The 24,004-nt window shown below is 42.0% G+C and overlaps 1 protein-coding gene across 1 annotated transcript; it reads left to right on the forward strand.

Annotated features, from left to right (window-relative positions):
• Nucleotides 1–21,857: 21,857 nt before the first annotated feature.
• LOC141201615 (uncharacterized) lies at nucleotides 21,858–23,782 on the forward strand (the record flags this gene model as incomplete). The annotated part of the gene is made up of 1 exon (XM_073663619.1): nucleotides 21,858–23,782. A coding segment is annotated over one exon (759 nt), but the record flags the coding sequence as incomplete, so codon positions are not given.
• Nucleotides 23,783–24,004: the final 222 nt, after the last annotated feature.

The raw sequence follows: 24,004 nt of genomic DNA on the forward strand, positions 1-24,004 counted from the left end.
ATATGTGACACTTCAGATGTTGTGTTATACTATGTCTGAAGAAGAGACCTGAGTAGTCTTAAAATTTTTCAGTTTGTTACCATCTTTTCAGTTAGCCAAAGGTATCAACTACTGAAGATTCTCAAATTTTAATATTTTTCTCCAAACAGCAATATTAAGATCTCTTTACAAGTGTTCAATGGGATTTAGATCCAAGCTCATTGGCGGTCACTTCACACCTCTCCAGCACTTTGTTTCCATTCATTTCTCTGTGCTTTTTGATGTATGTTTGGGGTCATTGCCATGCTGGCAACCCATGACCTAGAACGCAAACCCAGCTTTCTGACACTAGGCACTACATTGCCACACAACATCTTTTGGTAATCTTCAGATTTCATGATGCCTTGCACACAGTGCACACCCAATGCCAGAGGCAGCAAAACAACTCCAAAACATCTTTGAACATCCACCATATTCCACTGTAGTTACTGTGATCTTTTCTTTGTTGGCTTCCTTCTGTTTAAACAGTAGAATGTGCTTTACCAAAAAGCTCTATATTGGTCTCCTCTGTTCACAAGACGCTTCCCCAGAAGGGTTTTAGCTTACTCATGTACATTTTGGCAAACTGCAGTGTAGCTTTTTTATGCCTCTGTGTCAGCAGTGGGGTCCGCTTTATTCTCCTGCCATAGCATTTCATTTAATTCAAATGTTGACGGAGGGTTCACGCTGACAGCTTGACTTTCTTTGAAATTTTGGTGGGGCTACTTATTCAACATCTGGACTATCCTGCATTGCAACATTTCATCAATTTTTCTCGTCTGTCCGCATCCAGGGAGATTAGCTACAGTGACATGGGTTGTAAATGTATTGATTATGCTGTGCACCAAGGACAAAGGAACATCCGGATCTCTGGAGATGGACTTGAAAAATATCAAGAATTTCAAGATTAGAACAGTTCTCTTCTCTTTCTGTTCTCCATGCTTAGTGTGGCACACGCATGCACACGATGCAAAGATTGAATCAACTTCTCCCTTTTTATTTGGTTTCAGGTGTGATTTTCATGTTGCCCACACCTGTTACTTGCCACAATTGAGTTTGAATGAGCTTCACATGCTTGAAATAAAGTTCTTTACCTACACCCCACAATTTTGACCGGCCCATTTTTGATGGTTTTGTGTGAAATTATGTTCACTTTGCCTTTTTTTTTATCTGTTTTTTTTTGTTGTTCCTATACACATAAAGGAAATAAACATGTATAGCAAAATGTGTAATTGCAGTAATTTTCTGGGAGAATTACTTCATTTTTTGGAACAATTTTAAGGAAGCCAACACTTTGACCATGACTTTTTTTTGTTGCAGCATTTCATCCTCTACATGTTCAGCTATATTAGAAGGCTTGTAGCAAACTCCAATTAGCAGCGTTCCATTATTGGCATTTCCATGTACATTTACCCATACTGACTCTACATTGTCGAAGCTCCCCTCCAATGTCGTCATTTAGCACAGGTCTTAAGTTGGATTTAATGAAAATACCCACCCCTCCACCTTTTTTCATTCCTAACCTTTTGAATGTAGTGTAATCCTCTATGTTTGTCACTCAGTCATGGCTTTCCAGCCAGGTTCCCGTAATGCCCACCACATCGTAATCTGTGGCTGACATTAGAGTCTCTAATTCATTAATTTTGTTTGCAAGACCTCTTGCATTTGCCAGCAGACATTTACTATTAACTATTTATTACTCCTACTTGCCTCCTTACTTTCCTTGAATGTCCCAGCCCCCTAAATCCTCATTGACCCCTACTGTCTCTCTCTCTCTCTCTCTGTCTACTCTATGCCCTTATTTGCACAAAAAACCTCCCCCCCTCCCAGATCCTAGTTTAAAAGCTCCTCCATCCATCTGACCATTTTTCACTGCAGCACATCTGCACCCTCCCAGTTGAGGTGCAGTTTGTCCTTATCGTAGAGCCTGTAGCCGACAGAAGTAGGCCCAGTTCTCCATGAACCCAAACCCTTTATCCTGCAGCTTATTTATCTCCTTAAGTTCCCGCTAACTTTCTAGTGACGCTAGTGGAATCGGCATTATTTCTGCAAACACTACCTTGGATGTCCTGTACTTCAGCTTCTCTCCTAATTCCCTGTGATCATTTTTAAAGACCTTCCACCTTCCTCTAACTTTGTCATTGGTACCAATGTGTACTGCTGCACAATCTTTCCACTTAACGAGATGGTGCAGACACCGCCTGACCCACCTGGAACTAAGAACTCGCTCTACCTCATACTCCCAAAACCCTTCCAAATCCACCTTATTTATGTCTTAAGGTCCCCTCAAATTTTTTTAAAAGAGAAGAATGGAAAGAATTATGATTTTCCAGGTAATAAGAAGTTGCAACTTAACTGTCACATGATTTAACCCCTTAACAACATCTGACGTACTAATACGCGTCTGTGCCCTGGGATTTAAGAGCCAGACCCGTATTAGTACGTCATGGCGATCGCGCGCGCACACAGGCTGTGCGGGCGCGATCGCCGCTGGGTGTCAGCTGATTGTCACAGCTGACACCCAATACTATGTGCAGGGAGTGGTCCTGCACCGCTCCCAGCACATTAACCCCCGCGATGCTGCGATCGAAGTCGATCGCAGCATTGCGGGGGCAAGGGGAGGTGATCGCAGATACTCACCTCCTCTTCCAGCGCTGTCTGACGCGGCTTTCCGGGTGTTGCCATGACGACCCGATGTCGTCATGACAACATCCGGGTCACCAGAAAAGCAGGAAGATTGTTTGGACATGCGCAGTGCATCTTCAAACAATCTCCCTGTCCAGCGCTGACAGCCTGCATGGCACACGGATGGTGCTGCATTCCTGTGCCATGCAGGCGATCAGAGAAAAAAAAGTGAAAGTCCCATAGTGGGACAAAGTAATAAAGTATAAAAGCTGTCTGAAAGTGAAAAAAAAAAATTGTAAAAATATAAAAAAAAAAATAATCACTAAAAATCAAAATATAATGTACCCATCAATACATATTATTATAAAAAAAAGAACAATAAAAGTACACATATTTGGAATCGCCGCGTCCGGAACAACCTGACCTATAAAACTGTCCCACTAGTTAACCCCTTCAGTGAACACGGTAAAAAAAAAAAAAAAAACCGAAGCAAAAAACAATGCTTTATCACCATATCGCCAAACAAAAAATGGAATAACACGCGATCAAAAAGACCACTATGAATAAGAATGGTACCGCTGAAAACGTCATCTCATCCCGCAAAAAACAAGCCACCATACAGCTCCATCAGCCGAAAAATAAAAAAGTTATAGCTCTCAGAATAAAGCTATGCTAAAAAATAATTTTTTCTATAAAATAGCTTTTATTGTGTAAAAGCGCCAAAACATAAAAAACAATATAAATGTGGTACCGCTGTAAACGTACTGACCCGAAGAATAAAGCTGCCTTATCAATTTTACCACACGCGGAACAGAATAAAAAAAAAAAAAAACAATTCCTGAATTGTTGGTTTTTGTTTATTCTGCCTCTCAAAAATCGGAATAGAAAGCGATCAAAAAATGTCACGTGCCTGAAAATGGCACCAATAACAACGTCAACTCATCCCGCAAAAAACGAGCCGTCACATGACTGTCTGCCAAAATCTGGAAAAATTATAGCTCTCAAAATATGGCGATGCAAAAACTAGATTTTACAAAAAATGCGTCTTTTAGTGTGAGACAGCTGTCAATCATAAAAACCCGATATGATTCTGGTATTGCTGTAATCACACCGACCCGAAGAATAAAGTCGTCTAATCACTTATACCGCACGAGGAACGGCGTCAAAAATAAACTCTCGGGTTAGGGTTGGGCTAGGGTTAGGGCTGGGTTTGGGGTTAGGGTTGTGATGGGGTTGGGATTTTTTTCAAAAGTAAGAAAAAAAGATGACGATATGGCGACTAGTGTTGAGCGCAAGTGCTCGCTACTTGAGTTTGCATCGGGTGCTCTAGTATGCATTGAGTATTGTGGGTATTTGAGTGACATGCTCGAGTCCCCGCCCCATATGCTTCGCGGCCAAAAAAACTTTACGGGGATTGCCTGCCATGCACGAGCGATCCCCGCATGTTTTTTTTTGGGTGTCTAATAACCGTGAAACATGCGGAGCAGGACTCGAGCATGTCACTCGAGCACATGCTGTACATGGTGCATACCTGAGTACCCGATGCAAACTCAAGTAGCGAGCACTTGCGCTCAAGACTAATGACAACTTATTCAATATGATGACCTAATGTTATCAAATTCTGTGTCGTACCTCTGGGTTCAAAATGTTCACTATACACCTTAATAAAATCCTTGAGGGGTATAGTTTCCAAAATGGGGTCACTTGTGGGGGAGCTCCACTGTTTAGGCACATCACGGGCTCTCCAAACGCGACATGGTGTCCGCTAACAAATTGAATGGAAAATCGGCTCAAATTGTTAGCGGACGCCATGTTGCGTTTGGAGAGTTCCTGTGTGCCCAAACATTGGAGCTCCCCCACAAGTGACCCCATTTTGGAAACTAGACCCCCCAAGGCACCTATCTAGATGCATAGTGAGCACTTGGAACCCCCAGGTGCTTCACAAATTGATTCATAAAAATGAAAAAGTGTTTTTTTTTTCACTTTTTCATTTTTACGAATCAATTTGTGAAGCACCTGGGGGTTTCAAGTGCTCACTATGCATCTAGATAGGTGCCTTTGGGGGTCTAGTTTCCAAAATGGGGTCACTTGTGGGGGAGCTCCAATTTTTGGGCACACAGGGGCTCTCCAAACGCAACATGGTGTCCGCTAACAATTTGAGCCGACAATTTGTTAGCGGATACCATGTTGCATCTGGAGAGTCCCTGTGTGCCCAAACATTGGAGCTCCCCCACAAGTGACCCCATTTTGGAAACTAGACCCCCTAAGGCACCTATCTAGATGCATAGTGAGCACTTGGAACCCCCAGGTGCTTCACAAATTGATTCATAAAAATGAAAAAGTGTTTTTTTTTTCACTTTCATTTTTACGAATCAATTTGTGAAGCACCTGGGGGTTCCAAGTGCTCACTATGCATCTAGATAGGTGCTTTGGGGGGTCTAGTTTCCAAAATGGGGTCACTTGTGGGGGAGCTCCAATGTTTGGGCACACAGGCGCTCTCCAAACGCAACATGGTGTCCGCTAACAATTTGAGCCGATTTTCCATTCAATTTGTTAGCGGATACCATGTTGCATTTGGAGAGTCCCTGTGTGCCCAAACATTAGAGCTCCCCCACAAGTGACCCCATTTTGGAAACTAGACCCCCCAAGGCACTTATCTAGATGCATAGTGAGCACTTGGAACCCCCAGGTGCTTCACAAATTGATTCGTAAAAATGAAAAAGTGAAAAAAAAACACTTTTTCATTTTTATGAATCAATTTGTGAAGCACCTGGGGGTTCCAAGTGCTCACTATGCATCTAGATAGGTGCCTTGGGGGGTCTAGTTTCCAAAATGGGGTCACTTGTGGGGGAGCTCCAATGTTTGGGCACACAGGGGCTCTCCAAACACAACATGGCGTCCGCTAATTATTCAAGCAAATTTGCAATCAAAAAGTCAAATGGCGCTCCTTCCCTTCCGAGCCCTGCCGTGCGCCCAAACAGTGTTTTTTCCCCACATATTGGGTATCTGCGTGCCCAGGGGAAATTGCACAACAAATTTTGGGGTCCATTTTTTCTTGTTACCCCTGTGAAAATAAAAAAAATTGGGTCTAAAGTAACATTTTTGTGAAAAAAGTTAAATGTTCATTTTTTTCTTCCACATTCAAAAAATTCCTGTGAAGCACCTGAAGGGTTAATAAAGTTCTTGAATGTGGTTTTGAGCACCTTGAGGGGTGCAGTTTTTAGAATGGTGTCACTTTTGGGTATTTTCTGTCATAAAGACCCCTCAAAGTGACTTCAAATGTGATGTGATGTGGTCCCTAAAAAAATGGTTTTGTAAATTTTGTTGGAAAAATGAGAAATCGCTGGTCAACTTTTAACCCTTATAGCTCCCTAACAAAAAAAAATTTTGATTCCAAAATTGTGCTGATGTAAAGTAGACATGTGGGAAATGTTATTTATTAACTCTTTTGAGTGACATATCTCTCTGATTTAAGGGCATAAAAATTAAAATTTTGAAAATTGCAAAATTTTCAAAATTTTCACCAAATTTCCGTTTTTTTCACAAATAAACGCAAGTGATATCGAAGAAATTTTACCACAGTCATGAAGTACAATATGTCACGAAAAAACAATCTCAGAATCAGGGAGATCCGTTGAAGCCTTCCAGAGTAATTACCTCATAAAGTGACAGTGGTCAGAATTGTAAAAATTGGCCTGGTCATTAACGTGCAAACCACCCTCGGGGCTTAAGGGGTTAAATTTGTAATAATTTTATAAGGACCTACAAATTTAGGTGCAAACTTTCTATATGTGACCTTTAAGCGCAGATATTTTGAGGACAACCACACAAAATACCCCACCCTAAAGATAGAAGCTTTCCTATGTCTGCAGTTAGCACCACTTTTGGCCTGGTCACTAGATACCAAAAAGACCCTTTTGTCCTCCCTCCGGACCTTAATTAGTTGGGGACAAAATCTCTCCTCCACTGGCAGGGATGATTGTAATCCAGAAATATTCCCAAACTCTGGATTAAAACTACAGCAGCTAAAAAAAGGCAAGGTCCCGGTAGCCTTTGAGGAACGGTTATTTAGAGCACACTCGATAAGGGGCAGAAATTCCACCCGGTCTTCCTGATTAGAGGAGACAAAACATCACTAATACTGCTCTATTTCCTGGTTCATCTTTCTGGTTGACCATTAGTCTCGGTATGATAGACTGTGAGAAAAAAGCAGCTTATTACCCAATCTGGAGCAAAAACTAGCCAGAAATTGAACCCCTGAATCAAAAATTATATTTTTGGGAACACCATGAAATTTAATCTATGAGAAATGAACAAAGTTGCTAAGATCCTAGCTGTTGGCAACTTTTGAAGCAGGACCAAAAGAACCTTTTTGCTCAAACGGTCCACCACCACCCACACGACAGTAATACCACCAGAGTTAAGCAAATCATTGACAAAGTCCATGGACAAGTGGGTCCAGGGCTGCAACGAAACATCGTTAGGGAAGAGATAACCCACTGAGCTTGATGAGAGGCTTTAGCCCTGGCACAGACTTTGCATTTCCAAACATACTCTCCAATATCCTTAAGAGCATTCTGCCACCAAAAGGACCTAGAAAGAGATCTCCAAGTGGCAGACGAACCCGCGTGCCCAGCTAAAACGGAATCATGTTCTTCATTAAGAAGATCTACATGTAAAGAGGGCAATACATAAAGCTTGTTCATAGGTAAACCTTCCTGAGCATCCTGAATGCGCTGCCTAAGATCTTCACCCACCCCTCTGTGACTGGAGAGGTGGATGGCCGTATATGACCCTTAGGGCTCATACCCATATGTGTGAAAAACGTTTCGATATCTGGACCAAAAATCGTATGAGTGTCATGCGATTTTCATGAGGACAATGCGATTTTTCACACCTAGCATCCATATGACATCCGTATGCAATGCATTTTGCTTTCTCTGCAACTATTATTCGATAATCATTTACAGTGTTATATGCTACAGAATGGTAATGTATCCGTAAAAATTGGATGCCATATGGATGGTCCGTGTGCCATCCTTTTTTTTTTTCTCGCACTCATTGACTTGCATTGGCGAGTCTTGTCCGATATATGTGGCAAATTGCAGCATGCTTCGATTTTTTGCGCAGATGAGCAGGGACTCATAGATTAACATTGATCAGAGTGCAATCCAATTTTTTAGCGGATTGCACTCATCCGTTTTTCACGCAGATGAGTATGAGCCCTATGCAAGAAAAACAGACTAGAGCAATCCGATAATAAATCGGATTGCACTCTGATCAATGTTAATCTATGAGGTACATCTCATCTGTGATTTTTTTTCTCAGCTGAAATCGGACTGAGAAAAAAATCGCAGCATACTGCGTATATCGGACGAGACTCGCCAATGCAAGTTAATGGGACCAGCCGTATGCCATCCGATTTTTATGGATACATTATCATTCTGTAGCACAGAACACTGTAAATGGTCTTGTAAATGATGGCAGAATAATAGTTGCAGAGAAAAAAAACTCATACGGATGTCATACGGATGCTAGGTGCGAAAAATCACATTTTCCTCTCATGAAAATCGCATGGAACTTCCGTTTTTTCGGTCCAGAATACGGAATTTTTTTGTTCACACATGTGGGTATGAGCCCTTAGCCGGACTCTTCTGAATATAGTTTTTCAAGGCCGCCCTCCCTGGAAGGGGTTAAACATACGAGATTTCTGCATTTTAGCTCCTGGTATGAAGTGGATAGCACAATCATATGCCGCCATATAGTAGACGTCCGGTAACTGGTAATAATCACCTCATGTGTCGTCTATTTATCTCCAAGCAGGAAAATCCCACATTACATTCCCCACATAAAACTGTAGAAAAGAGGTAATTGTGCCAGTAGTGAGGGGCAAATAATGCCGGAAATGTCACTGACTGCGGAGAAGTTTCTCCACCGGTTCTGCAGGTGGAGGTATGTGGAGATTCCCCATTACTGGGCGCAGGGGGGCATTAACCCCTTCTGCACGGAGACTCTTTTGGGGTCTCTGTGTGGTGTGAACAGTGAGGTAACAGCTGTGGGCAGAATGCGGCTTAGCTGGTTCCCGTCCACATTAGATCCATTCAGACGACTGCAGGATGAAGGACAGAAGCCCAGAGAAGTCCTCACACAACGCCATTATTTCTCTTCTAGTTCTATCACAGAATATGTGGCAGTTACTTGATTTATCTTCTGCTTTCTGGACCGGTTCCTCCTGTAAGTCCTATTAACCCTTTCTCCCCAGAGCCTGTTTTTTCACCTTCCTGAGCAGCATCCCTTTATGAGGTAATAACTCTGGAGCTTCGGCGGACCCCATTGATTCTGAGATTGATTTTTCTTGACAAATTGTTCTTCATGTTAGTGGTAAATTTAGGACGATATTTTTTGCTTTTATTTGTGAAAATATCAGAAATTTGGAGAAAGTTTCACAATTTTCAAATTTTTATGCCATTAAACCTAAGAGTTCTGCGACACAAAATAGTTCATAAATAACATTTCCCACATGTCTACTTTACATCAACACCATTATTGAAATATAATTTTTTATGTTAGGAAGTTAGAAGGGTTAAAAGTTTATCATCAATTTCTCATTTTTCCAATGTGTGGTGAGCACATTGAACCTCCAGGTGCTTCATGAGCCGTGAAAATAAAAAAAACTAATTTTCCCCACAAAAATGTTGTTTTAGCCCCAATTTTTTTATTTTCAGAAAAGTTACAGGAGAAAATCGACTCCAAAATTGTTTGTGCAATTTCTTCTGAGTAAGCTGTTAACCCATATGTGGTGGAAAACTAACGCATTGCGCGGCTCTGAAGGGAAGGGACGCCATTTTGGCTGGAATAGGTAGCGGACGCCATGTCTCATTTGAAGAGCCCCTGACATGCCAAAACAGCAGAGACCCCCTCAGGTGCCCCCATTTTGGAAACTACACCTCTAGAGGAATTCAACTAAGGAAGTAGTGGGCATTTTTAACCCTCAGGCGATTCACAGAATTGTATAACATTGAGCTGAGCAAAAGAAATATTACCATTTTTTCCACCAAAATGTTACTTTGGCCCTAAGTTTGTAATTGGAGAAAACAAACAATACAATTTATTATGCAATTTCTCCTGAATACGTCAATACCCCATACGTGGTCAAAAACTACTTTTGAGGCACAGTGCATAGCTCAGAAGGGAAGGAACGCCATTTTACAGTGCAGATTTTTCTGTTATGGTTTGTGGGTGCCATGTCACATTGGCAGAGCCCCTGAGGTCCCAGAACAGCAGAATCCCCCTTAAGTGAATAGAAGAATGGTAGCACTCACCATAAGTATGTGGGATCTGCAATATTTATTTGGATAAAGACATAAAGGAACAGCGGTGCAGGAGGAGTGCGGGAGAGAACGTTACTGGACTATGGCCGTTTCACGCTTTATTTCGCTTCTACCGGTCTACATCCGTATAATGTACAGTGGACCTGTAGAAGCGCAATCAAACGTGAAATGGCCGTCGTCCAGTAACTTTCTTCCTCGCACTCCTCCTGCACCACTTCTCCTTTATGTCTATCCAAATAAAGATTGCAGATCCCGAGGGGCGTGGCCTGGCCGGGCATGTGAGAAGACATGAGGCAGAAGAGCTCCTATAACCCTGTCCTATAATCCTTCCTGCCCGAGGGAATCATTGCTTCTAAAAGATCTCACCAGGTGGCCTGGGGTCTCAGGAGTGCGGGGGAGCAGTCGGTGGTGCAGAACGAGATGACCCGGCGAGATAGCAAGCAGAGGCAGGCGGCTGGCTCATCACAGCACGAGGGCCAAAATGGAGCCGTGGCCTCTGAGGCGGGAGCTGAAACTCCAAGACAGCGGGAGAAGCGCATGGAGGTGGTGAACAGGCTCTCCAAATATGCGCATGGCGGAGGAGCTGAGGAGCTTACACCCGACCGGAATGTGCAGACATTGAAGAGCACGGTAACTGAAGGGGATGTGGAGAGGGCAGCGGGGGAGACACATGAGAGGAATGTGCAGGCTGCTAAAACAACAACTCCCCCCAGCAGAGAGGCTCAGGTTACCAGTGGTGCTGACTCACTGGCCAAGGATGATGAGCCTACTTTAAAAGACGTGCTGCTGGCCATCTCACATAGTAAGGCAGATCTTACTGAACACATAGGGTCTGTGAAAGTGGACATATCTCATATACGCCATGACATGCAGAAAATGAGGGAGCGCCTCACTGCAACAGAAGGCAGAGTGGGGGATTTGGAGGATACTGTGTCTCCTATGACTAAAACGCTTAAAACAGCTACTGACTCTATTAACTATTTACTCAATAAAGCGGATGATCTTGAAAATCGTCTGAGAAGATAACGTGCGTATTGTGGGTGTGCCTGAGAAGGCGGAGGGCAGGGAGGTGGTGGACTTTTTTGAGAAATGGCTGTTGCAATCCTTTGGAAAGGATAAATTCTCTAGAATGTTCGCTATTGAGAGGGCACACAGGGTCCCCACCAGACCTCGGCCGCCTGGGGCAATGCCGCATACAGTTCTAATCAAAATGCTGCATTTTCGTGACAGAGATAAAATCCTACAATTGGCGCGGTCGGCTAATGATTTATGTATAGAGGGGACGAGAGTGTCCTTCTATCCTGATTTTTCTGTGGAGGTTCAAAGGAGACGTGCCCAATTTCAAGATGTCAAGCGCAGACTGAGAGCACTTCAAGTACCCTATGCAATGTTATATCCTGCACTGCTGCGGGTCACAGCACTGGGTGAAACTCATTTCTTTGATTCACCAAAGGAGGCTGCAAAGTGGATGGACTTAAAAGAGAGACAAATCCAGGCGGGCTGACGCCAATTTTGAGAAGATTCTTGACAGATTATAATATAATAATTCAAGAAATTTGAATTCTAGTGGATAATACTCCACTGTTGGCTAATGAATCTCTGTTTATAAATGTTATGATTATTATTTTTCAGTTTTTGTATACTGCTTATAACCTGGCTCTCATATATACCTCGGGCAGGCCAATATACTTATATGGTTGTTGAGGTGCTGGTTTCACCTACAATGTATAGGCAGGGTTAAGACATTCTGCTGTTTGAATGTTTTGGCAACGTTGTGTAAGGGGGGGAGTGAGGGAGTCTGTGATGCAACTCATGCTGCGGCGCCTCGTGTGCTTAAGGCCTACTAGGCTGCATGAGGCTAAACACCAGACTCTACATGTTACGGCTGTTGGTATTCATTTGATCAAGGGGGGGGGATGTTAAATGAGGTAGTGAGTGGGGGTAAAAGAACAGAATTTACTTTGATTGGTGCCGACTGTGTATTATTACAATACCATAATCTTGATGATCAGACACACGTGTGGGTACAGAGGGGGACATGTGACAGTTCATCTTTAATCATTAAAACATGGTTAAGCAGATTAATGTAGTATCCTGGAATATTAGAGGTATGGGAGATCACAAAAAAAGATTTGTGGCACTTAAATATCTTAAGGAATATCGGGAGTCGATAATCTGTCTGCAAGAGACGCATTGCAATAAGGAGGCCGCTGCGGCACTGAGCAAACTTTGGAGGGGGCCGGCCTATCATTCTACACATAGTACTTACTCTAGGGGGGTTAATATATTGATTCATCCGAATTTACCCTTTGAATGTGAGAGAAGTATTTGTGACAGGGAGGGTAGGTATGTGTGTCTAGTGTGCAGAGTGGCTGGACTTAGAATTTGCCTAATTGCTCTATATGTTCCTCCACCTTTCTCTATACAGACTTTGCGCCAACTATTCCCGTGGATAACGGAATTTGCTACTATACCCCTGTTAGTTATCGGTGATTTTAATATGTATCTACACGCTGAGCTTGATAAGTATAGGGGTAATGTGGGGGGAGGGGCTGCTCAAGAGACATCATTGGCAAGGGTCCTACAGGAAATTAGCTTGGTAGATGTGTGGCGGGCTCGATTCCCAAATGTTAAGCAGTATTCGTGTTATTCAGCATCCTATTCCTCTCTGTCCAGAATTGACCTGGCTCTGGGAAATAGTCATCTAGTCCCTTTAGTTACTAAAGTAGAATACTGCACAAGATTGTTATCTGATCATTCTCCATTATTGGTTGTTCTGGGGGTCGATCATGGCATCATAAACAGAAGGGCACTGTGGAGGTTTAATCCCTACTGGCTGGACGTATTCGGGGAACAGATAGATTTAGCAGGTAAATTGGATCATTTCTTTAAAGACAATATAGGCTCTGCTCCTTTAAATACGGTATGAGAAGCCATGAATGCGTTCTTAAGGGGGATCCTGATTAAGGAAATTTCCATGATCAAATCAAAAAATATGGCTCGTACTCAGGAGTTGCGGAGGGAAGTAGACATATTGGAACAGAGGTATGTTGGGTCTCCAATCATAGAAAATAGGGAACACTGGACACGGGCACAGGCTACACTAAATGATCATATATTGAAACAAGCAGAACATAAACTGATTTTTCTTAAACAGCAATTTTATGTGGAGGGAGAGAGTGCAGGGCACTTGCTGGCCACTATAGCTAAGGCCCAAACTGGGGCTCCTATGATTGCAGCTATCAAGGATACTAAGGGTGTGGTAATTACTGATTCAAAAACTATAATGGAAGAATTTTTTCAGTTCTACAGACAATTATATGCGTCCAAACTGACTAAGGCGCAAAGGGACATAGATCTATACCTTCATGATATGCAAATACCATGTCTGACAGATAGCCAGAGAGAGCAACTAGATGCACCAATCACCCTGGAGGAGATGCAGGAAGCTTTAAAAGATTTTCAAAATAACAAAGCCCCTGGTGCTGATGGGATCCCCGCGGAAATTTATAAGGAGGCTGGGGGGGTTTTACTTCCCAGGTTACTGGAAGTGTTTAAGGAAGCGAGGGAGGGGAGGGCCTTGCCGACTTCAATGAGGGAGGCTAACATAGTTCTTTTGCCAAAACCTGGAAAGGATGCACTAAACCCCGAATCATATAGGCCAATATCCTTACTCTCGGTAGATGTTAAAATTTTAGCTAAGGTCTTGGCTACCAGATTGGTGGTGGTTATTACACATCTGGTTGCAGAAGACCAGACTGGGTTTTTACCGGCCAAGTCGACGGCAATTAACTTGCGTCGGCTTTTTTTTAATCTACAAATGCAGTCACAAAATGCGGGTGGTAGGGCAGTACTATCACTTGATGCTGCTAAGGCTTTTGATAGTGTCGAATGGGAGTATTTATGGGCTGTTTTGCGAAAGATGGGGTTCGGTACTGGATTTCGGGCCTGGGTACGGCTTCTATATAACAATCCGGTAGCTCGGATTAGAATTAATGGTAATCTTTCTGGTAGCATTGAAATGGGCAGGGGCACGCGTCAGGGCTGCCCGTTGTCTCCCCTACTGTTCGCCTTGGCTATGGAGCCATTGGCTGTTAAGCTTCATTCCAGCAGTGAAATTCAGGGTTTCCGCTACAAAACACTGGAGGAGCGGGTGGCCCTATACGCTGACGACCTTCTGTTGTTTTTGGGTGACACGGTGCAATCTCTGATGACAGCTATGAATTTAATAAGGGAGTTTGGAGATCATTCTGGCTTACGGATTAATTGGGACAAATCAGTTCTTATGCCGGTTGATGGTTTGTCTCAGAATACTAGGGTAGGGAGTACTTGCTTGAAGGTGGTGCGAGAATTTAAATATCTCGGAGTTAGAGTGACCATATCTATCGGAGATTATATTCCTTTAAATTTACTTGAACTGCTTACTAAATTTCAACAAAAGGCCAATACTTGGAGCAAACTTCCCATATCAATGGTAGGTCGAACTAACTTAATTAAAATGGTGTTAATGCCCCAATTATTATATATCCTTCATAATTCACCGGTTTGGATCCCCATGAGAATATTTTATAAATTTCAGGCACTGTTTCGGGAATTGATCTGGAAAAAAGGGGTGGCCAGAATCAGTTTGGATACACTTCAAAGGCCCAAAGATCAGGGGGGACTAGCCGCACCTAATCCATGGATATATTTTCTAGCCTCTCAAATGCAACAGCTCTGGTTAATCCAGGGGAACCTAGATAAACTGATACGTCTACTCTCACACAATCTGCCAATTACCTCCTTTCTAGAAACAGGAATCTCGGGGTGGGATGCTAGGCGACACCTCCCGACCTTAACACTTATGGGGAAAACGTGGCAGAAAATCAAATTGTTGTTGGGAATAAAAGGCTTTACCCCGTTTACCCCGTTGTGGCATAATGCGGGCCTTCCAGAGATCCATAAATTGAAAGGATTCTTAATATGGGAAAAATTGGGAAAAACTAATGTGGCGCAAATATTACAGGGGGAAATATTTAAATCGTTCCAACAGATAAAAGAAGAATATTGTATTCCACAAACTAGTTTTTACTTTTATCTCCAATTGAGGCATGCATGGTTTGTACAGCCACGACGTATGCAAAGTAAAATCCAACATTATCTACTGTTTAACACATTATTATGCCATAGAGGTGGGAAGGGATTGATTTCCAGAATTTACTGGATACTTATGCAGCAATTTCAGTGGGACAGACCCTTAAATGTTAAGGAGAGGTGGGAATGCGACATTGGTACTATAACCTCTGAAGAATGGGAAGATGAGGTGGGGAGCGTTCCGATTCTATCTACATGTGAGGCACATAGACTTTCACAGGTGTACTTATTACATAGGGTATATAGAACCCCCAAATTTCTACAGCGCATTGGGGCAAGGAATGACAGTGCGTGTCCAAAATGTGGAGAGGAAGGAGCAGATCTTATTCATATGATGTGGACGTGTAGAAGGGTTGCTGTATTCTGGAATGAGTGTGTGCAATACATTAATAATGTGTTTGAGTGTAATTTACCCCTATATCCTAAAGTGTGTGTATTAGGCCTTGTAGAAATAATAGGATGTGAAGAGGATGAAATAATAGCTGTTAAGAGGACTCTATACCAGGTCAGAAAGCTTATAGCTGCACATTGGTTGGATCCCTCCCCTCTCAGGTTCCAGGAATTTTTGGATAGAATGCGTCTTTTATTGAGATTAGAAGAGGGAGTGTACAAAAAGCGGAAGGCTATACGTAAATGTGATAAAATCTGGGGTAAATGGAATATGTTTCATGGTTATCATATTATGTCTATTTTAAATATCACTTGAGTTTGAAATGTTGTGGTCTCTCATGTTCTGTATAACTAATTACTGATTATCAGATATTAAGCTCTGTATCCATGGATCAAATTATTAATGCTTTAACAGTCGGATAAGCTATATGATGGTATACGGTCTGTAACAAAAATTTGCTTTTGCCATATGGTTCTTTGGGCTGTTATGGGTGGGGGGAAGGGGAACGGGTGGGTCTTGAGAGGCACTGCTAGTTTAGTGATGCCTCACTGTTGTTTATGTATAATGTTATAAAAAGTTTTTTAATAAAAATTATCTGATTTAAAAAAAAAGAAACTTTAGTGAGTGCAGTTTCAGTAGAATGTTAGTTATCTGAGAGATAGCGGATTAGACAGGAGTGGACCAGTCGTTCCAGGAGTTTAGAGATAAAGGGAAGATTGGAAACAGGTCTGTAGTTAGCAGCAGTTCTGGTCGAGGGATTTTTTTAAAGTAATGGATGTATGCTGGCGTGCTTAAAAAAGGAGGGAAAAATAATATGAGAGGTAGAGGTTTAATATTTTAGTTAGGTGAGTAGTGACAGCTGGAGAAAGGGACTGAAGAAGATGTGAGGGAATAGGGTCACTAGTGCAGGTGGTAGAGCGAGAGGAAGAAAGGAGCCTTTTCACTTCTTCTTCCCTGGCTGGTTCGAAGTCAGAAAATTGAGCAAGATGCAGTGTGGGAGGGAGGAGTATGCATAACATTTGGGGATTGAGAGAAAATTTCCTATCGGATATGGTCAATTTTTTCTTTTAAATAATTGGCCAGATCGTCAGTGCTGAGGTTGGTGGTTGGGGCCTGTGCTGTTTGATTAAGGAGAGAATGAAAAGTGTCAAACAGGTGTTTAGGATTATTGGACCATGAGATGATGAGCTTGATAAGGTAGGTTTGTTTGGAGAGGTGAAGGGCGGAGTTATAGGTTTTAAGCATAAATTTATAATGGAGGAAATCTTCGGCCAGATTAGATTTTGTCCACAGCCGTTCGGCACACCTGGCGCACCACTGGAGAAAACGTGTTTGCAGCGTGTTCCAGGGTTGTCGCTGTCTGTGCAGAGTTGTTCTCTGTGTAGGAGGTGTGACTTCATCCAGGGCGCATTGCAATGTTTTGTTATAATGCTTCAGTGCAAAGTCAGGGCATGAGAGGGAGGAGATTGGGGCCAATGATGATTGCAACGTTTTCATAAATTTCTGGGTGTTAATGGCATGTATATTTCTATAAGTGTGGAAAGTGGGGGTGTCTTGAGCAGGGTGACAGTTCTTGACAGAGAATGAAAGAAGGTTGTGATCAGAGAGCGGAAGAGGAGAGTTAGTAAAGTCATGTATTGAACAGAGCCGGGCGAAGATCAGGTCAAAGAATATTTCCATCTTTATGTGTAGGAAAATTATTAAGCTGTGAAAGGCTGAAGGAGCAAGTTAGCGATTAAAAGATGAGTGGCAGATGAGGAGAGGGAATCACCAATTGGGATGTTAAAGTCTCCCATGATGAGGGTGGGGGATGTCATAGGATAGAGAGTTTGGAAGCCAAGTGGCAAAGTGATCCACAAACTGACGGGAGGGGCCCGGAGGGTGATACACAACCGCCACTCGCAGGGAGAAGGGCCAGTAGAGTCTTACTGTGTGGGCCTCAAAAGAAGGGAAGAAAAGTGAGGGTACTGGGGGGATAACCTGAAAAGTACATTTTGTTTAAAGGAGCAGACCAACACCAATTATTACCAGTTGCTTTTCCTGTATGTACTGATCAAGAAGGATTGTAATGGGACTCTAGGGACACTCATCTACCATAAACCTTCAAGGACTAATAAACTATTGAAGTGGGATAACCACCACCCCATCCCCATAAAAAGAGGAAAACCCAAGGGCCAATTTTTACGGGTGAGAAGGTACTGCTCAAATGTCACAGATTTTAATATACAGGCAATAGACCTGAACACCGGATAAAGGGTACTCGTGGTACATTTTGGATTCCGCATCATTGTTTGCAGAAAAATGGTCTTATCCATCAGCTTATCTTTTTCTCATTCAGATCTATAAAATACCGGATCTTCTCAGTGAAGATCGTCTATATAAGAAAATTTTCCTGATTTATCCAGGAAAATGATGGACAAGATGGTGGAGAGGATATTACACCTCACCCTAGAGATCCTCTTCTGGATTACTGGAGAGGTGAGAGATTCTGATGACGTCACATTATATCATTCTTATCTATGGGAATAACACATGAACAGAACTGGAGAGGTGAGGACTCTGGAAATGTCTATAGTGAGATTTATTACTGTGTCTCTCCATAACCAGGATTACACAGTAGTGAAGAAGACCTCTAGTGGGTGCTGTCAGGACCCTGTGTCTGAGGGATGGGGAAGACCCCTGAGCCCAATCACAGGGCCTCCACCTCACCCCCTGATACATGAGGAGTTCAATGACCAGAAGATCCTAGAACTCGCCTACAAGATGATTGAGCTGCTGACTGGAGAGGTTACACTGCTGGGAATCATGGGACTTTATACAGTAACGCTATGGAGTGATTGGGTGCATGACGGTATCATTGTATGTGTCAGGTTCCTATAAGGTGTCAGGATGTCGCCGTCTATTTCTCCATGGAGGAGTGGGAGTATTTAGAAGGACACAAAGATCTGTACAAGGACGTCATGATGAGGGTTCCCCAGCCCCTCACATCACCAGGTAATAGATAGGACTAAATACACACGGCCTATAATTATCTGTATGTAAAAAATGAATTCAGTCCTTGTATGTGTTTCCTCCAGATCTATCCAGTAAGAGGACAACACCAGAGAGATGTCCCCGTCGTCTTCTTCCACAGGACTGTAAACAAGAAGATCCCAATGTTCCTCAGGATCATCAGGTAGATGGAGAGAAGGTGTCATGAGATTTCCCCTATGATGTGTAAACGGCTGTAAAGGTCATGTCTTCAATTTTGTTTTATCCACCATTATTATGTTTTATATTTGTGTTATGAGAACGGTGGAGATGGCAGGATTAGAGCCGATCAAACTTGTGACTTCTCCATCTGTCTTTGACTTTTATAATATTTGTTTCAGGGTGAAAATCAGACCCATATTACAGAGACATATGTGAGGGGTGATGAGCGGTGTAAAGAGGAGATTCCTACATATGACTACCCAGGTGAGTAGTAACCACTGAATACAGAGAAGTCACATATTCTTCTCAGACATCGGCTGTGGCTGCTTTATCAGTGATGTAGTCCAGCCATATCACAATCGTGTGATCACCATTTTGCCGCTAGACCACAACATTCTCCTCCGTCCGAAAATATTCAGATTACTTTGTGTTATTGTGAAAGCCCTTTGCTATAGCACTTACAACCTGGAGGATCCACCTACCCCCTGGGATTATAAGACGCTGACCGTTACCTGCCCAGATCTGTAAACTACAAAGCCAAATGACAGCGTACGTAGAATGTGCTGACAAGTGAGAAAATCACTTGAAGAAAAATATTATGATGGGCCTGTAAGAGAAAGCGGAGGGTAATGATGGTGTTGGCTTCCTAGAACCCTGATATCTTATTGGATGAATCTACCTTCTCTCCCTTCTGTGCTGCTGAATGTGCTCATATGGTCCCTACAAGACCAGGTCCAGACTTTATGACTAAACTTCACTTTTATGATCGACAACATTAAATGTGCAGTGAGGCCAAGTGTGAATATCTGTACAATAACAACAGAGTTTCCCTTTATCCTGACTTTTCAATTTCTTTTAAAACCAACTAACTTCAAACAGGATTGCAATAACCTACAGAAAACATTACACCTGTGCCATGATATATCTCTAAGCTGTGCGTGGCTGATGGCTGTAATATACATTTATTCACGCCTGCAGGAGATGTGTTGGCTTGAGCCCTGGTTTCATAGATTCACTCCACATCATAAATAGTATTGAGCGAATTTGTTCGGCATTTCAAATTCAGGTTCGTGTTCGGGGATCCGGCTTGTTTACGCCAAATGGTCAACCATAAATGAGTGCAACTCCAGTTTAGTGTTGGATTTCTCCCTTCATACATATGTTGTTGTTGGGGATGTTACATGTTTGGATATTCTTTCTTTTTTTTACAAATTCACTCTCTGATAGTTTGATTGTGGTGGGATCGGCCTGCCTCACTTATGTGAGTCTGTAACTCCTTGGTAGTCTTTCAAAAAGGTCTCCATTACCTCTTCCAGATGCCAGAGATCTAAATTTAAGACACCTCAGCTCTGCAGTATTATAAAAAAGTTCTCTTTGAATGTCTAATATTTCTTCTTGAAAGTCATCTGACAGAAAATATTGTCCCTTACGATAGTTTAGATTGCCAAGAGCCACCGAGCCCCATACTCTAATTACCCCAGAGAGGTTTCACTACTAGTTATTCATTTTTCTCTGATGAAGACTGTTGAGTTTGATCATTTCAGTAGATGTGTTATTGTCTATAGTCACAGTTTTTGACTTCAGAAATCCTCTGATTTAACCCCTTCCTGCAGACAGTTTTGTGTTCCTAATCAGACCCATTTTTCAAATCTGACGTGTCACTTTATGTGGTGATAATTTTGGAATTCTTCACAAAGGATAATAGGAAACAAATGGACCTTACAAATTATTTTACAACTTCTTTTGACTCTGACAATCCCCTATATACGGTTGTACACTACTGTCTGGGCACATGGCAGGTTAAGAAGGGAAGGAGTGACATTTAGCTATTAGGAATGCTCGAAAGATGGCTACCAGGAACAGGCTTATAACTATCTACCCTGTTTACAGATTTCACAAATTACTTTGCTCATCACCCTTTAACCCCTCTACATGGATCTGAACCTACACAGAGACCCCTAGGCTTGGGCCACGGTGTTACCTGCTATTCGGTGGAGTGAGATGGAAAGAATAATAGTCAGGTAGCCGGGTCAGAACCAAGAGGATAGAGAAAATACAAAATCAGAAGACACCAGTAGTCAGTAAATGGGCCGGGGTCACAACAGGAAACAAATACACAAGCCGGGAGCTGAGTACAGAGGACTGAACCAGAGGAGAACAAGGCTGTATCTGGCAGCTTCCGGCAATATGCTTCCAGCTTTAGTAGGGTGCGGTGCTTTCCAAATGGCTGAAGCAGGGAGCAGATTACTCCAGCTGGACAGCACACACACCCATACTGTCAGACTCGATGGTACTACAGGTACCAGCAACCCTAATCTTAGTGGCTGGACAGAGCCTGCGCCTTTTACTCCATATTTGGGGGGCAGAATGAACAAACAGTTGAACACCACGCTCCACTGCTTCATCCTATGAGATTTTCTATTAGATGGTCATTGTCCTGGTGAATAAGTGAATTTTTTTTATATAACTTGCCTTTTTTACAGACAATTTAAGTAGAAATGTTCAAAAATATAAAATTCAAGGATTCTTTATTAAAAAATAATAATTGTTTTTCTTCTTGGCAGATGACTGTACCAGGAGATCAGAGGGACAGCTGACATCTTCAATTTTCAAATCAGATAATTTTCAGATTCCACAGGATACAATTGAAGTGAATGCCATTTCTCCAGATTTACCATCATCCCTTCACAGCAAAGATCTGTCATCTGATCCTTTGAAACACGTCCTATCTTCTGATTCATTACCGACTAATAAGGAAAATCAAAGTCACAAAATAAGCATTAAAAAACAAACTGCTCCTAAAGCAAAGAAGCCATTTTCACATTCAGAATATAGAAATAGTTTTCCTCTCAAAAAGTCTTTTCTTAAACATCAAAAAAATTCACACAGCGAAGAATAGATTTTCTTGCTCCAAGTGTGGGAGATGTTTTAATCAGAAAACAAGTCTCTTTAGGCACCAGATAACTCACACAGGAGAGAAGCCATTTTCCTGTTCAGAATGTGGGAAATGCTTTACAGAGAAATCAACTCTTATCAATCATCAGAGAACTCACACAGGCGAGAAGCCATTTTCATGTTCAGAATGTGGGAAATGTTTTGCAAAGAAATTAAATCTTATCAAACATGTGAGAACTCACACAGGGGACAAGCCTTTTCCATGTTTATAATGTGGAAAAAGTTTTACAGAGAAATCAACTCTTATCAACCATCAGAAAACTCACACAGGAGAGAAGCCATTTTCATGTTCAGAATGTGGGAAATATTTTACAGCGAAATCTGCTCTTATCAAACATCAGAGAACTCACCTAGGGGAGAACCCTTTTCCATGTTCAGAATGTGGAAAATGTTTTAACCATAAATCTAGTTTTCTTAAGCACCAGAGAACCCACACAGGAGAGAAGCCTTTTTCATGTTCAGAGTGTGGGAAATGTTTTGTACAGAAATCATATCTTAATATACATCAGAGAACTCACACAGGGGAGAAGCCATTTTCATGTTCAGAATGTGGGAAATGTTTTGCAAAGAATTCAAATCTTTTCAAACATCAGAGAACTCACACAGGGGAGAAGCCTTTTCCATGTTCAGAATGTGGAAAATGTTTTGCAGAGAAATCAACTCTTATCTACCATCAGAAAACTCACACAGGAGAGAAGCCATTTTCATGTTCAGAATGTGGGAAATATTTTACAAAGAAATCAACTCTTATCAACCATCAGAGAACTCACACAGGAGAGAAGCCTTTTTCATGTTCAGATTGTGGGAAATGTTTTGTACAGAAATCATATCTTAATAAACATCAGAGAATTCTCACAGGGAAGAAGTCTTTTTTATGTTCAAAATGTGGGAAATGTTTTAAACGGAAAGCGCATCTTGATAACCACCAGAGAACCCACACAGGGGAGAATGCCGCAACTACACCCAACTAGTCTCTGTACAGACAAGAAAGGCCCTAGCTGTACAACTAAAAACGCCTCCACAGACCTAACTCTCTAATAAGCCGTTGAGGAGTTTCTTATACCTCCTGAGCAACCAGAGGGGAGGCCGCAACACACTATCAACAAGGGGAAAGGAAAGTATGAAGTAAAATATGAAAACCCTGAATGAGAAACAAAAACACATTCATATAGGGCAAAGAAGGCAAGCTAAGGAGAACCAAAAATAAAAGGAACAAGTATAATCTCCCAGAAACCAAACATTGTTAGAATGAAAAGATACTGGGAGAAAAAGCAAACTGACTGCGAGGATAGTTTCACCTTTGTGGTGAAACTTACAAAATTCATCCTCACCAACTGTATATGTAAAACCCGTCCATTTATAATGACCACGGACAAGATAAAGATTCCCAACTCACATCAGGACCACAAGATCCCAGGTACTTTCAGCTGCATCACAACTAATGTAATGTACTTAATTATATGTAGCAAATGTCCAACTGGGGGTCTGTATGTAGGGGAGACAGGGCAAAAACTTAGATGAATTCTCATCGCCACACAAAAAAAGAAAAAAAAGAATAGATCTACTTGTGTCCATACATTTTTACGGCCACAACTGCTTATCCCTTTCCGAAACTGATAGTTCTGCTTCACATCACTTGTCTTATCTATTGCATTATTCCTGTGCCCTGTTGTGTATAAATATGTGACTCTTCAGATTTTGTGTTATACTTTGTCTGATGAAGAGACCTGAGTAGTCTCGAAAGCTTACTGACTAATGGCTAACTGAAAAGATGGTATCAACCACTGAGGACTCTCAAATTTTAATATTTTTCTCCATACAGCAATTTTAAGATCTCTCCACAAGTGTTCAATGGGATTTAGATCCAGACTCATTGCTGGTCAGAACTCTCCAGCACTTTGTTTCCATCTGTTTTCTGGGTGCTTCTTGAAGTATGTTTGGGCTCATTTTCATGCTGGAAGACCTATGACCTAGGACGCAAACTCGGCTTTCTGACACTAGGAACTATATTGTGACCCAAAATCCTTTGCTGATATTCAGATTTCATGATGCCTTGCACACAGTCAGAGGCAGCAAAGCAACCCCAAAACACTTTTGAACCTCCACCATATTTGACTGTATGTGTTGTAAATTTATTGCTTATCTGTGCACCTTGGACAAAGGAACATGTGGATCTCTAAAGATGGACTTATAACCTTGAAATTGTTGATATTTTTCAACAATTTTGGTTCTCCAGTCCTCAGACAGTTCTCTTCTCCTTTTTCTGTTTTCTCCATGTTTAGTGTGGCACACATATGCACACAATACAAAGATTGAATCAACTTCTCCCTTTTTTGTCTGATTTTAGTTGTGATTTTCA

Source organism: Phyllobates terribilis, unplaced genomic scaffold (genome assembly GCF_046119375.1).
Source record: "Phyllobates terribilis strain yellow unplaced genomic scaffold, ASM4611937v1 Scaffold_120__1_contigs__length_5212024, whole genome shotgun sequence".
NCBI lineage: Eukaryota > Metazoa > Chordata > Amphibia > Anura > Dendrobatidae > Phyllobates > Phyllobates terribilis.